Genomic DNA, 16,187 nt, shown 5'->3' with positions numbered 1-16,187 from the left:
CCAGCGGAGGGAGGTTTTCTAGGAAGCCGCCCCCGGGCCGCCGCTGCACCCCGCGCCGCCCTTCCCACCCCACGTGGCCGCCTCGGCAGGGAGCCCTCGGCCCGCTGCCCCCCCCCCCCCCCCCCCCCCCCCCGTCGCCACATCCACGTCAGCTCGGATCACCAGCCCCATCATGAAGCCGAGCACGGAGCACCTGGGTGGCTCAGTCGGTTAAGCGTTTATCGTGCGCTCGGGTGGTGATCCTGGGGTCCTGGGATCGATCCCCGTGACCTGTTCAGCGGGGAGTCTGCTTCTCCATCTCCCTCTGCTCGTGTTCTCTCAAATACATAAATAAAATAAAACCAAATACAAGCAGAATTAGGAAAAAAGGCTCTGTGAGACTATATACAAGTTTATTTTTGTCTAAAAGGCAACACCAACTTACCCTTTTAAAATCACTTTTCTGAAAATCAACTTTCTGGAAATCCATCCTTTCTAAATGTAGAGCATGTAATAACGTGTAAACTTACAGAAGCATTTGAAACAGATAACTCAGTTAATAGTTTGCAAGACAGGTTTTTTTGGGGGAAGGGATTACCCCCGACTTGATTAAAGTCTTTACTTAATTCTGATTAATTAAGGCTGTAACAACACAGATTTATTTTAATGGTGTCAAACAATTATATGATTAAAATGACTTGTAAGAAATGACGGACTGAAATTTTGAGTCATCCAATAGTTAAAAGGGAGGCCGATATTTTAAAAGAGAGGATGACATTTTTCACAACTTCATAAATTTTGACGGCCCTGTTTATGCCACATCAGTGATAACCTTTAGTTGATTATTCTCGCCTTGCTTGATGGAAGGCACAAACTTATTAAGGAAGCATTGTCATACTTTATTAGCCCTTGTTATTTGTAGTTTTGAAGGGTCTGCTTGTACACAAGAGACCCTAAATAAATGTATCTGCATCTACATATTATTTGTGAAATTTGAATATTCATCTGTTATAATTAAAACAAAACATGCTCACAAGCATATGAAAGTGTGTTTGAATTTCCACAAACGTGTTTGGATTTTTTAATGCCTCGTATTTCATGTTTGGAAATCAGACCATGCTAATGCCTTCACATCGTTACACTTGTAATCAGCATCAAAAGTTTGGCTTCCATTAACAAATCATCCTTTAAAATAAAAGACCCAAGATCCAGGTTCATTACTTCACCATTTGTTTCTGTGTGCACCTGGCTTCCAGGAATATACCATGCTTCGGATATATTATTAGGAAAACTCTAGGACAGCATGTCAGAATTTTCTATATTGTTCCACAAAAGCTAGAAGTTCATTAAAGGGCCCATTTTTCACAGCAAGCAGCAAGGAGTAGCAACTGATTCCATCAGTCAATGCTCCACAGTCCTGCCTGGAGAACGCCATCAGCTCAGGTTAGAAGGGAATAAAGGGTCCTTCCCTTACAGTATTATGTGTAGCCTCACTGAAATGCTGCTTTGACTTCTCCTTCGCTTGACTCATCCCTGCAGGCAAGCCTGGGGAGAGGAGGGCTGCCACAGCCCTGTTGAACTCTTGCTGCACTGAACTCACACGTGGCAAGAGGAAAAGCTGACTTTGGAGTGAGAAGCCCATGCCCTGCTGTGGATGTTAAGTCTTCTTCCTGCCACTTGCTCAGGAACTCTTACTATAATACAAGTTTAAGCTCTTAACATGGGAAGCTCAGCTCCATCTTTTGCCTCTTCACTTTTCACAGAGCGTCATGGAGATCGTGATCCCCGGTGGACTGCGTGTAGGACGAGCTGGGAGTGTCGGGGGAGTAGAGTTGGAGGAGCCTACAGTATTGGCAGGGCATGAAAGGCCCCCTGCAGGTTTTGAAGAGCTGCACAATGTACTTGCGGAACTTCTCCCCTAGGAAGAAGTAGATGACCGGATTGAGGCAGCAGTGAACGAAAGCCAGGGTCTCCGTGGCCTGAATGGCGTAGTCCAGGTGCCTCTCAAAGGTGCAGTCCTGAAGGACTTCCAGTTCCACCAGCATCTCCAGGAAGAGCACCACATTGTAAGGTGCCCAGAACCCCAGGAAGAGGGCCACCACAGCAAAGACCATCCTCACTGCCTTGCTCTTCTTCTCGTTTTTGCAGTGCTGCAGTGTCCTGATGATCATGGAGTAGCAGAACAGCATGGTGCCCAAGGGAACCACCAGTCCGAGAATGTTGATCTCCAGGGAGCTCAGCACCTTCCACCGCGTGGAGTTGAGAGAGTACTTGGTTTTGCAGTAGGTGTGGTTGCGCTCGGTGTAACAGGTGCTAAATAAAAGGCCGGGAAGGGAGGCCAGTACAGCCACGGACCATGTGGCCAAGCTGGTGATGACCCCATAAGTCAGGGTCCTCGCTCTCAAGGAAAACACCGCGTGCACAATCGCCAGGTATCTGTCGATGCTCATGAGCATGATGAAGAAGATGCCACTGTAAAAGCCCACCAAGTACATCCAGGAAATAAGCTTGCAGAGCCCTAGTCCAAAAACCCACTGGTCTGCAGCGTAGTAGCCCCAGAAAGGGAGGGAGAGCACGAAGAGCAGGTCCGAGATGGCAAGGTTCAGCAGGTACACGTCGGTCATGGACTTGAGCCTCTTGTACTTGAACAGGACCACAACCACCACAGAGTTTCCAAGGAGACCAAACAGAAAGACCAGGGAGTAGAGAGGGGGCAGGAAGAGCTCCCCAAATGCCTTGATGCCTTCTTTGGTGCAAGGCTTGGGGATGTTTTCGTAGAGATAGTAATTGCTATAGATGCTTTCATCCAGGGTGGTGTCTGCTATATCTGTGGGGTTCATTTTCAGATCTAATAGCTCCTCAACTCAGGTCTGACCCCAACCAGAAGCTAATGAGGGGAAGAGCAAATAAGATTTCTGTAAGAACAAAACCAAATCGAAATGGTGTTGAATACAGAGCATAGCTGCTTAATATTTTGCCCCAGATCATCACACACCCTTCCCAACCTTCCCAAGTTGAAGGGCTCCATTCCCCACAGGGCAGTGCGGCCAAATGGAAGAACCCCGCCCCTGGGAGTTAGCAGATTCCAAGTTCCAGCTCTGCCCCTCTCCTGTCCCTCTGAGGGGAGCTTCTGTTCTCATTTGTAAGTGGGGACAGTAAAGCCTCCTTCTCGAGGAGGCGTTTTCAAGGATGCATTTCTAAACAATAGTCTGGGGTTACTGAATCATTTGCAGGCCAGTTGAGATTCCCAAAAGTCCTACACCCAAAGCTGCCTTTGTGATATAAAAGCAAACAAACAAACAAAAAGATGCAAAATCTATGCATGTTTCCACCTTCATATTGTAACTCCCAAAATTCAGTAATTGCTTAGATAATCATTGGGCTAGAAGGTTGGTCACTTGCCTTTATATAAAAATTCTGATTTCTCCTGCGAGATTGACACATAGATTTCAAAGCACGGTCCCTGGTATTGTGCATTTAATCCTACTCACAGGGTCCTGTCCCCCACCACCCTCCCAACAAAAGCTGGGTGCTCTAAGCCAAGCAAGCATACCGAACCGTGGTGTAGATGACTCATAAAAGATTCAGAGAAGTTAAATGAGGCCACACGGCTATATGCAGAACTTTTTCTTTGGGCCCCAAGTCCCGGTAGGGGCTTGTGGGGGGGTAGGGGACTCTGATTTCTGTGTTTGCTAGTTTCTGTGGCACAAATACTGCCACCACGGCAAAACTCCAGCTGCCAACCGCCTCACAAATTTCTGAATCTTGGCAGTCTTGAGCTGGTGCAAGTTGTCTCTGGCACACACTGCCAAGTCCCGTGTTCATTCTAGAACACCATCTTGGATGGGACCATGCCAGGCCTGGTGGCCCGCTGCTTCTGTGCCGGTCTGACACTAATGCAGCAGATGTGTTCTCAAGGCCCTTCTGAAGGTGACAGAACTCAGAAAATTTCACAGTACTCAGATGGTAACTGGACGGAACTTTTTGGTCTTTTCATCGAAACTGTATGCAAATATCAGTCCTGTGCACTGGATCCCATCACAGTGGGAATTAGCCTGACAGATCTCAAAAAGGCACAGCACGGCCAGAAACGAAATCCCTCTACCTCCCCAACCACCCTCATTTCCTATCTAAATTGGCAGGTGAGGAGGTTAAAACCTCTCAAAGTTACACCCATGTTCACCTGTGAATCAGAGCAATTCAGGGACGAAGGCATTCTGATTCCAGGCTACCTTCCCTCGCCTCCTTCTTAATGGCAGCCTGTGTCCCCTATCACAGCATTGCTCAGTAATTCGCATGGCTCCCTACCTGCCGCCCTCACCACCACACGCCCCAGACACTTGAACTACAGACTACGTTTGGTTTCTCAAGAGACAGATTTGGGTTTCCTCCTGCAAACAGATGCTGAGGACCTGGGGCATCGCAGGGTCCCTGAAACTATGTTGTAAAATGAGTATCAATTCTAGTTAAATAACAATCCTAGTCTCTCTCCACCATTTTGCCAGTGAAAGTTTAAGCAATAGAGGAAGCTGAGGAGTTAGGAAATTATCAGGAGAACAAAAAAAGTAAACACAGCCGGTAAATGGTGGGAATTATTCCATCAGCCTTATTTGCTTTCTTGACCTGGGAGTCTTGATAGAAGCAGGAAAATGTGTATGTTTGATAAAAATTCTCTGTGTATTCAGAGCATGTGGCCGTGGGCCAGATGTGAGCAGGGAGATAGCCCTGCATCTGTGAAAGCCCTTCAGACGAGGGCTCGGAGGATGTGAGTAGAAGTAGATGGTGTGTGAGCCCCAAGGTAAGAACCAGCTGTGAGCCCCAGAATGCTCGAGATGCCTGAGTGTTGGGACTGGGTGAGCGGCTGGCCAGCTTACAGCGCTTCCAAAGTCCACACACCTGTCTAGTGTCCAGAAAGCAGTGTGTGGCCTGAGGCCCTGGGAATGGCCCCATCCCCACTTACCTTGCTTTTCTGACAGTGGTTCTGAGGAAGGTCCGTGAGCCAGTGCCAAGCGTGCCCGAGAAGCACAGTGCTAAGAAAGACAGGTGCCTTTGAAGGGCGCGTGGCTTCCTGTGAGCACCAGCTCTATCCCTCACCCATCTATGCTGAGTTCAAGCGGGTTTTTTTGATAGAAGTAAGAAGCAGAAAACGGGTGACTAAGTCACTGATTTCCCAAAACTGAAAGCTAGGAACGTTTGCTCTCTGCTAGATTAAAGAGGAAAACGAAGTAAGTTTTCTTTTAAAAGAGAAACTTCTTGATTTTTAAACATTTATTTGTTGGATTTTTAATTTAAAAAATTACCTTTGGCCAGCTACATGCAGTGGAAATGATCTTTCTATTCTAGATCAGCGGGCTGTTCGTTCTATCCCCGTGGAGGTTGTGCGGTGGCGGGCAACCGTGACGCACCATACCCTCCAACAAGGGGGTCTGAGGAGGTCAGAGGGGGAGGCCGGACACATGCAGGACAAAGGGTAGCCAGAGGAGAGACACAGACATGCAATGTGCGTGTCTGCGAGGGAATGGGAGGCCTTTAGTCAACCCCATTCGATAACTGGGTGTAACGTGGCCCACGACAACCTAGCTTCAAGCCCCCTTTGCAACAGGAGGACCCCTCCCCACAGCCCTCTACCTAGAAACCGTGGCCAAGTCCCTCTGGGTTTGCATGACAGTCCCAGCCACGGGGCTGACAGCAGTCCTGTCTTCTGCCGGTCATCACCTCGGCTTCTCACAGCTTCCCCGTCTCTTCCCTCTGCTGTCTACAGTTGCTTAGCTCTTCAGTTCGGCTTAAAAGAGCCACAGATGTCATTTTTCCTAAGGAATTTGCATGAAGAGGAACTAAAAAATTGAGCCAGAGCCATGTTTATCACCCTTTGTTTGTTATTACCTCTCCCAAAGAGTCTTTTCAGTTATTTTTTTCTTAATCACCTCCCCATGAAATATTAATACCACGAACAAACTCTACATCTGTTGATGATGTAGTGTCAGTGCTTGAGACATAAAAAGAGCAGGGTTTTTGCCTCCTTGAGGGCAATACTGCCTTTACTAAGAATGCAAGAGTTAGAGTGGTGGGTCCCAGGGGGTTCTTTGGCTCCAGGGCACATGGGCGATATCTGCAGACACTTTCTCAGGGGGATGGGAGGAGCTGCTTCTGGCTTCTAACGGGAAGAGGCCAGGAAAGCTGCTAAAATCCTACAAGGCAGAGGACAGCCCTCCACAACAAGAGCGCCCCTGAGCAACAGAGCTGAGGCCCAGAGACCTGAGCTGGGGCAGCCATCCCCAGCGTGTAACTGGGGAACCAGATTCACAGATACCCTGAGAAAAAGAAGTGAAGATCTGTGGTCAAATCAGTACGGGGAACTCTGGGCTTGGGTTCAGGTTAAACACCGCTCCACACTGCAGCACTCGTGGGGGCTTTCCGATGCCAATATCATCGTAAGCTCTGGAAGCCGATATAGAATAAAAAAGTCCCTAACCTACTTGACCAGTGAATCTAGGCCCGTTATACAGGGTAATTTATAGAATACACATATTTTTAGGTCCTGCCACCCTCCTTCTCTTCAACAGGGTGGCCGCATGCTTGGGGGGGGCAGCCTTGCAGCAGACGCAGAAACGCAGAGCCTCATGAAGACCCTGATGGGCAGGACAACTGCCCTCGAGATCGAGCCCGGTGACACCATGGAGAACGTCAAAGCCAAAATGCAAGACAAGGAGGGCATCCTGCCTCACCAGCGGTGTCTGATTTTTGCAAGCAAATGGCTGGAGGGTGGCCATATTCTCTCAGACCACAATACCCAGAAAGAGGCCACCCTGCCCTTGGGGCTTCACCTGGGGTGGCCTCATTGAGCCTCCCCTCCCTAAGCTGGACCAGAAATACAACTGCGGCAAGATGGTCCTCCACAGCGCTCCCTGCACCCCCACTCGGTCACCTGCTGTAAGAAGTGCCGCTACACCAACAACCTGCACCCCAAGAAGAAGGTCAGATGAGGCCCCTCCATCCGCTCTTCTTTTGCCTGAAGGGTGGCCTCCTGCCCAAGCCCCAAGGCCCTGGGGCTTCAATTGTTTCCCTTTCATTGACTGGAGCAGTAAAAAACAAAACAAACAAAAAAACGCCCCAATTTTTAGAAATGTGGAGACTGAGGAAGCTTCTAGCATGGAATCCCAGGCCTTGAGAGACAAGTTAGAGAGGTGGGGGCATAGCAGGAGGCTGGGAAAGCACTGGCAAGCCCATCGGAGCACATCGCCTAAGTCCCCGTGGACATGGCCTTGGGGGAGGAGAGTTTGGTTTTAGGGTTCTAGAACATGTGACAGCCAGAGGTCCCAATGAGCATGTGTTATCATTGGTCGTTGTGGGTCTGGAGATGACCCCTTGAAAGGCAGTGAATGCTGCCTCGACTGAACCTGCCTGCATGAGAAGCGTCCCAGGTCCGAGTGCGGGGGAGCACGAGTTCTAGCGTCTGTGGTGGTTGACAGCCCTTGCTTGGAGGCTTGCTCCGTCTGGCTTTGGAGCCCAGTGCCACCACTTCATAGCTACGGAAACCTCAGTCTTCTCATCTGTAAAAGGGATGACACTGCACGAGGACTGTTGAGAGGACTGGTGAGCTGATGTTGGTAAAGCATTTGGCATGGTGCCTGATACAATAGCACTATGGTGAAAATCAGTAGCAAAGATAAAATGCACGGTAATAGCTTTCTCTCATGAAATAGCTGAGCTTGGCACGTGGCCCAGGGCCACAGCTAGGAATCCAGGAGATATTTGGATGCAGACTCAGTAGGCCACATTGCATTTCTGAGTTAGTGTTAAGGTGAAGAGCGTGTTTCAGGTTTTCAAGTTGCAATGGTTATTGCCCTGGAGAAAGTCAGTCTTCAGGTTTGCAAAGTCATAACGTTAACTGTCCTGGAGAAACACTAAATAGGTTTTCCCTCCAGTAGGGGTTTCACAACTAAACAATACTCCCACCCTGCCCCCCAAAAGATCACATTTTTAGTAATGTCTATTTCATAGATGGGGAAATAGCTATGAACCTAGAGAGGGCACAGGGAATGCTCAAGGCAGCACAGCCAGAGACGCAGTCAGGGCTAACACGTACACTCTTGACACTTTCATACACACCATCTTCCACTGCGCTGAGTAAAAAACTCAAACCTGACTAGAGAGGAGCAGACCGGCAAAATACACTCAGGACAAGCCCTCCCCAAGGCAAGCTGGTGTGCCGCACCGCACAGGCTGCCAACAGGAAGGAAAGCAATAAGATAAGACTACAGCGCCCTCTGGTGTACCAAACCTTATAGCAACACCAAAACCGTTAAAGTCAACTCCTCAGGCTACGCATACCACACCAACCCACAGGAATCAGTATATTTGACACTGGAAGCTACTTCCAAGGCCTTCAGGGGCAGCTCCATGGGACTCAGCTGCAGAGCAGTGGTAGTAAAGCATCAAAGATTTTGGGGCGTCTGGGTGGCTCAGTTAAGCATGACTTTGGCTCAGGTCATGATCTCGGGGTCCTGGGACAGAGCCTCATGTTGGGGCTCCCTGCTCAGCGGGGAGTCTGCTTCTCCCTCTTCCTCTCCCTCTGCCCCTCCCTCCCACCCCACTCGTGTGTGCTCTCTCTCTCTCAGATAAATAAAATCTTTTTTAAAAAAAACAACAAAGAGGCGCCTGGGTGGCTCAGTTGTTAAGCATCTGCCTTTGGCTCAGGTCATGATCCCAGCGTCCTGGGATCGAGCCCCACATCAGGCTCCCTGCTCAGTGGGAAGTGTGCTTCCCCCTCTCCCAGTCCCCCTGCTTGTGTTCCCTCTCTCGCTGCCTCTCTCTCTGTCAAATAAATAATTAAAATCTTTAAAAATAATTAAAAAAAATAAAAAATAAATAAAAAAGCAACAAAGATCTGGAATCAGACCTGTTACTTGCGTTTAAAAGGAGAGAAGGCTGCCCGGCAGGGACACACAGGGCATCTTACCCTGGGACAGAGTAGCAGCAAGCTGGGACTATAGGGGCAGCTTATGTTTGACAAGCAGGGTGAGGTTAGTTAGTTTTCATGGGTTCTCTGTTGATTGGCTAATTTGGATAATTTGAGGTCTTGGGGCAGAGGGACTGTCCCTAGCTCTCTGGTGTCTGGTCCCAGAGTGATTAGGGCTGGTGGACAGTAGCCCCAGAGCAAAGGGGCTGATAAGGAAGTGACTGCTCAAAAAGGGGAACTGATCGGCCGCTAACCAGGGCCTCAAAACTGGATCAAGAAAGCACTTAAATAAATAACCCATTTTACAGGGGAGGTTTGAATACACAGACAAAACTTTGGTAAGAAACTAGAAAATTGCAAACAATTAAATTACAAATTGATTTTTTAAGGAGAAAACTAAAACTCTCTGCACATTTGAAAATTAAAAGAACACATTTTCATGTAACCTGGACGTCAAAGGAAATATCATAATGGAAAATAGAAAACACTTGTAACTGAATAACAATAAAATATCACTTATCCAAAGTTGTGGTAGGCAGCTGAAGTGGTCCTGAGGGGATAATTTAGCCCTTAAATGTTTATATCAGAAGAGAAGAAAGGATGAAAATTAATGAGAACTGTTTAACTAGAAAAAGAAACAGTAGAAAAAGGAATGGTAGAATAAACTCAAAAATGGTATGAGGAAATAAACAATAAATGTAAGCAGAAATTAAACAAAACTTGAAAGTAAGATAGAACCATTATAGTATCTGAAAACACTAACAAAATTGATAAACCTCTTGGAAGGTAAGTAAAGGAAAAAAGGAAACAATCTTGGAACACAAAAGGAGATATAAACACAAAGTAGAGATTAGAAGGATAAGAAACAGGAGCACGTGGGTGGCTCAGCGTGCTGAGCATGGGGCTCTTGCTTCTGGCTCAGGTCCTGATTGTCCTGGGTCGAGCCCTGCGTCAGGCTCAGTGCTCCATGCAGAGTCTGCTTAAGATTCTCTCCCTCCTTCTACCCCTCCCTCTTCCTCTACACTTCCTTCTTTTTTTTTTTTTTTAAGATTTTATTTATTTATTTGACAGAGATAGAGACAGCCAGCGAGAGAGGGAACACAAGCAGGGGGAGTGGGAGGGGAAGAAGCAGGCTCATAGCGGAGGAGCCTGATGTGCGGCTCGATCCCATAACGCCGGGATCACGCCCTGAGCCGAAGGCAGACGCTTAACCGCTCTGCCACCCAGGCGCCCCTCTACACTTCCTTCTATTTACACGCTTTCTCTCTCTAAAATAAACTAATTAATTAAATAAAAATTTTAAAAGAAGGATAAGAGGGTCGCCTGGGTGGCTCAGATGGTTAAGTGTCTGGCTTCAGCTTGCGTCATGATCCCAGTGTCCTGGGATTGAGCCCCACATCAGGGAGCCTGTTTCTCCCTCTCCCTCTGCCTGCTGCTCCCCCTGCTTATACTCTCTCTCTCTGTCAAATAAATAAATAAATATATATTTTTTTAAAAAGGATAAGAAACATTATGAATGATTGCATCACAATGAATTAAAAAACTTGGTAAAATGGATAAATTCCTAGAAAACGTATTTGCCAATATTGGCTCAAAAATAAATACAAAATCTGACTTACAATCCTTTTAAAATTTGAATCAGAACTTTAAATACTTTGCACAAAAACAAAGTAAAAAAATATTCAGGACAGATAAATTTAAAAGAAAATTCTACCAAACATGCAATGTACATATAAGTCTAATCTCATGCATCTTTTTTCCCAGAATTGCAAAAAAAGAATACTCCTGAATCATTTTATGTAGTATAACCAAACTGTATAAAAAAATACAAGTATTCAATTTCACTCATGAATATATTGATGTAAATATCCTATATAAAATACTAATAAACCAAACGCTAAAATTAAAAAAATACATAATGGCCAAACTAGTTCATTTCAGAAATGAAAAGTTGGTTTGATATTCTAGAACCTATTAAAGCAAATCACCACATTAACAAAATAAAAGCAAAAAGCCACTGACGTAGAAAGAGCATTAAATAAGTAGAACAATATTCGTGATTTGGGGGGAGAAACAACACCAAAGGACATTAAGAACAAAAGAGAACGTCTTTAAATTGATAAAGGTATCTACAAAGAAAATCTCCGAAAAACAATGTTTAACTGTAAATAGCAAAAGCCATTCCTTTCAAAATCAGGACCATGACTAGAATGCCTATCAGCACCGGTTCTATCAGAGCTGGTAGAAAAAGACACGATTTTTAAATACAAGATATAAAGAATTCAATAAAGTTGCAAGATACAAAATCGATACACAAAAATCAGTTGTATTTCTATATACTAACAATGAATAATCTTAAAAAATTAAGAAAACAACTCCATTTATAATAACATCAAGAAGAATAAAATACTGGGAATAAACTTATAATTGCTAGATTAAGCAAGTCAAAGACTTGTGTTCTAAAAACTATAAAATGTTGCTGAAAGTAATTAAAGAAGCACAAATAAATGGAAAGCCATCCCATGTTTATGGATTGAAAGACTAAATAAGTTGTTGCCCTACCCAAATCAATCTACAAATTTAATGCTATCCCTATTAAAACTCCAAAAGTGTATTTTGCAGAAATAGAAAAAATCCACCTGGGGCACCTGGGTGGCTCAGTCTGTTAAGCATCTGACTTTTGATTTCAGCTCAGGTCATGATCTCAGGGTCATGAAATTGACCTCTGCATCAGGCTCTGTGCTGGGTGTGAAGCCTGCTTAAGATTCTCTCTCTCCCTCTGCCTCTCCCCCCTCTAATAAATAAATCATTAATAATTTTTAAAAATCCATCCTAAAATTCATATGGAATCTAAGGGACCCTGAAATGGTCAAATAATCTTGAAAGAGAAGATTTGTAGTCGGAGGTCTCACAGTTCTTTATTTTAAAATTTATTATAAAGCTAGAGTAATCAAAACAGTGTGATACTGGCATAAAGACAGACAGACAGACCAATGAACTAGAATAGAGAGCCCAGAAATAAATCTTCACATATATGGTCAAATTATTTTCAAAAAGGGTGCCAAGATCATTCAATAAGGAAACGACAAGTCTTTCAACAAATGATTCTGGAAAAACTGGATATCCTCATGCAGAAAAATAAATCTGGATCCTTAGCTTCACCATATACAAAAATTAACTCAAAATAGGTCAAAGACCTAAATATAAAAGCTAAAACTATAAAATTCATGGAGGAAAACATAGTGGAAAGGCTTCATGATGATGGATTTAACAGTGGTTTCTGGAAGATGACACCAAAGACACAGGTAACAAAAATAAAAATAGATTAAAGAACTATACCAAAATTTAAACCTTTTGTGCATGAAGGGAGGTAGAAGTTAGAATGGGAGAAGCTATCTGCAAGTTATATATCTGATAAGGAGTTAATATCCAAGACATATGAAGAATTCCAACAACTCAACAACAGAAAAAATAACCTTATTGGGTACTGGTGGTACTGGTACAGGGATAGAAAAACAGAAAGGGAATAAAGTATGCAGAAATGAACTTCAGTGACTGTTCCAGAGACAGACTGAATATGTTCTTTATTATTCAAAAAATCTCCAAATAATGTCCTACTCCCCCAGAAGCCTTATGTGTGAAACCCCATATGTGAAATCAGCCACCCTCCCCGCCAAGACCCTAACATAACAATATAACTAGAGAGACTGCTAATGGGTTAAAACCCGGAGAAGCGTTGTCTCCTCCAAATTCCCCCAAGAGATACTTCATCACCCAAGATTATAATTCTTCAGGGCAGGGGCGCCTGGCAGCCTCAGTCAGTTGAGTGTCCTACTCTTGGTTTGGGCTCAGGTCATGATCTTAGGGTTGTGGGATCAAGCCCCACATCAAATCCCACATCGAGCTTTGCCCTGGGTGTAGAGTCTGCTTAAGATTCTCTCTCTTCCTCTTCTCCTCCACCCCTCTCAAAAAATTTTTTTTAATTTAAAAATTAAAAAAAAACACAATTCTTCAGGGCATATTCTCTGTACCACGTCCCATCCCACCCAACCAATACACACACAAACCACCAAATCCTGTCTCTGGAATAACCAATTCCCTGCTTCTACCTTTCAGTCAGTCCTGACTGAGGTTTTTCCTCCTGAACTCAATGTTCTATCCTTTCTTTGTTATACACAATTGGAGACACAATATATATAAATACAGGGTCATATATTTTTAAAGTATAAACAATGTTATTGTCTCATTTTACATATGAGGGGGACAGTAAGTGAAAGAGAGTAACAGAGACACAGTCACCATGGCCTTGGAGAAGCTGACAGGATGAGTCACCATGAGGAAGGAAGTGGGGGAAAAAAATCATTCCTGCAGCCCTGAGAATCCTGAGGGGGGACCTGGGGAGGCAGGAGGCAGCTGTGGAGACTGGAAAGCCGGCTGCTGAGGGGCACCATGCTCTGTCGCCACCATCTTTTTTTGGTCTAGGGGAAAGGAAAAACAAAACAAAAAAAATATGTCAGAAAAGAATGGCACCATAATGACCCAAATAATGGGGCCTCGGAGTACAAAACCCAGGCTTGCAACAAAGGAAAATGAGACTGTGGGGAAGCAGTGGGAGAAACCCTGGGCCATATTCCTTTAGGGTTACTCCCTCCTCACTGCCCCGGGCGTCAAACACTGTCTCTCCCATCCCTGAGGAATACAGACCCCTTTCCTCACTCTCCGCCAGCCTCCTCCAGCCCTGCCACTGCCCTGCCACTCCCACAGCAACACTCAGTCCCAGAATGTGCTTAATGTTAGCCCCACAGGGCTCGGGGTTGGGATGTATGAAGCTTCCGTGAGGGACAGAAGTCAGTGGAGAGGGAGATGTAATAGGAATGGCTGAGCATGCACCTTACACCCACATGGTCACCGTGGTTCCCTCGTGCCCTAACATCCGAGAACGTTCCAAGATAAGTAACACTGCATATGAAATTACATTTATTTTAATCACAAAACTTTTTTCATGTAATTCTAATGGTACTGAAAAATGGTAGTTTAATTTAGAACAAAATGACTTCTTTCATTTTCCGAAAATATTTACAGCTTTATATAATAATATATATAGTGTGTGTGTGTGTATGTGTACCTGTGTACGCACACACTTACGAGTGCAAAGACACTTATGTGAGCGTACTTACACCTACACAAGAAGCTGATGTGATAAGCTCATGTAATAAAATGTATCCTTGGTCCAACAGTCCACCCCAATCACAAAACTCCTCACCCCTCATCTTTTTAGGATCTGGGCTCATTTTCCTTTATGAGGCATGCACGCACTGTTAACAATTTCGAGATAGTATTTCTTTGAGTCTTTTGGCTTATTAAAAGTGGAAAATAAGGAGAGATGTTATGAATGACTGAATGCTGATAAATGTCCCCTCTTGCATATGATTGAGAAATGGGATCAATTCGGCCAAGATTCAGTCTAAGCTGAATTATGAAAATTAAGAAAATGTGAAATCGTCCACTTCAATTACACAATATCAAAATATCACCGTCTTAGTTTTCTGTTTCTGCTGTAACAAATTATCACAAACTAAGTGGCTTAACCAACATGGATTTAGTACAATTCTGGCCGTCTGGCAGAGATCAGAATTCATTTTCTACTGGGGGTTAGTAGGGCCGGTTCCTTCTAGAGGTTCCAGGACAGAATCTGTTCCTTGCCTTGGCCAGCTTCTGGAGCCCACCGACATTTGCTGACCATCTCCCGGTCTCTTCATCTCCAAAGCAAGCAGTATATCATCTTCTCACCCTCTGACCCTTTTTATAATGACCTTTGTGATTACGCTGAGCCCACCCAGATAATCCAGGATAATCTCCCTCTCTTAAATCAAATGTACAGAATATCTTTTGAATGTAAAGTAATACATTCATAGGTTGTGGAGTTTAAGATAAAAACATCTTTAGGGGCCATTACTCTAGTTACCAAATCACATTCAGTAATATCACCACTGATCTCATCAGAAGACTCTAAGTATTGAGAAACTGTCATTTCATAGTAGTGGATGAGTTTTCCAAGATTACAATTTTCACTTGAAAGCTCAAACTTTATCATTAGCATCAAATACTGTCAGCTGTTTTACTTGAAATGACAGGCTCGCCTCATTCATTGTCAATAAAATGTCTACAAAATACTTACTTGGATACTTACACATTGAAAGTCATTCTTCCAGGTAAGATAGAATTCCATGTAAATTCGAGGGTAGAAATAACAGAATCCATTTTTCCTGCGTCCTCAAGGATATGCTTAAGTAAAACTGGCACTGGGATCACATGGTGGAGGAGAGGGTGGACTCTTTTAGTACAATTTTGTGGTACTGCCACAATTTGCCTAAAGGTGCCAGCGGCTTCATCCTCCTCCTTTTGCACCATCAATGCAAATATTAACAGAGTGAAAAAGATAAAGTTATGGTATTATTATGAGTGGATCCCCTGGAAAGGGTCACAGGGACCTCCTGTCTCTCAGCCCCAGGGGTCCAAAGACCACTCTTTGAAAATTGCTATTTTAGGGAAAATTGCCACTGGATAGCAGCAGGCACAGTAGTGTTTCCCAATTTACACTGGCCTGATTTAAGAACGTTATTTAATGATAAATTTAAAATTTTGCCTTCAAAGCTCAGAGACAGCATTTCTTTCCAGAAAATATACTTTAAAATATATAAAAGAATCCTATGAAACAAGTGCTACGTAAGCTCGCACCTCAAACAAGTATACAACTTTCCCTTGAGACAACCCCACACTGTAGTGTGCAGAAGGGTTGTAAGCCTTTTGTCATTCTTACTAAGAACACTAAATAGCTTCGATACTAGCCATTTGGTCATTTTATTAAATAAAAACAAACTTAAATATTCTACCAACTGGAGTTACTATAAAATTGCAGAGATTACCTACATAAGGGATCATGGCTAGAGTTTCATGAAGCTCATTTTTTTCTTTTAAAGGTTAAAGACATCAGGGCACCTGGCTGGCTCGGTGGGAGGGGCACGCAACTCTTGATCTCAGGGTCTTGAATTCGAGTCCCACATTGGGTGTAGAGATTACTTAAATATTTTGTAAAACAATGAAGAAGAAAAGGTTAAAGGGGCACCTGGGCGGCTCAGTTGATTAAGGGTCTGCCTTTGGTTCAGGTCATGATCCCAGGGTCCTGGGATGGAGCCCCGCATGGAGCGCCGTGTTGGGCTCCCTGCTGGGGGGAGGGGGCATCTGCTTC

The 16,187-nt window shown here is 44.5% G+C and overlaps 1 protein-coding gene and 1 pseudogene across 1 annotated transcript; one reads left to right on the top strand and one right to left on the bottom strand.

Moving 5' to 3' along the window:
• Positions 1 to 373: 373 nt before the first annotated feature.
• Positions 374 to 5,003, bottom strand: CCR4 (C-C motif chemokine receptor 4). Its single transcript, XM_026496684.4, has 2 exons — positions 4,940 to 5,003; positions 374 to 2,866 (listed from the first exon to the last, which is right to left on the bottom strand). Exon 2 carries the CDS (start codon positions 2,817 to 2,819, stop codon positions 1,737 to 1,739), a length of 1,083 nt encoding a protein of 360 aa, XP_026352469.1. The 5' UTR covers positions 2,820 to 2,866; positions 4,940 to 5,003; the 3' UTR covers positions 374 to 1,736.
• Positions 4,812 to 6,962, top strand: LOC113253643 (ubiquitin-like; annotated as a pseudogene).
• The last annotated feature ends 9,225 nt before the right edge of the window (positions 6,963 to 16,187 follow it).

This window comes from Ursus arctos, unplaced genomic scaffold (genome assembly GCF_023065955.2).
Source record: "Ursus arctos isolate Adak ecotype North America unplaced genomic scaffold, UrsArc2.0 scaffold_20, whole genome shotgun sequence".
NCBI lineage: Eukaryota > Metazoa > Chordata > Mammalia > Carnivora > Ursidae > Ursus > Ursus arctos.
The sequence above is the reverse complement of the archived record's forward strand: the minus strand, read 5'-3'. Positions and strand labels throughout refer to the sequence as shown.

What these genes read in the sequence shown, in the direction of transcription:
- CCR4 (XM_026496684.4), bottom strand. Translation starts at nt 2,819, where the DNA reads ATGAACCCCACAGATATAGCAGACACCACCCTGGATGAAAGCATCTAT.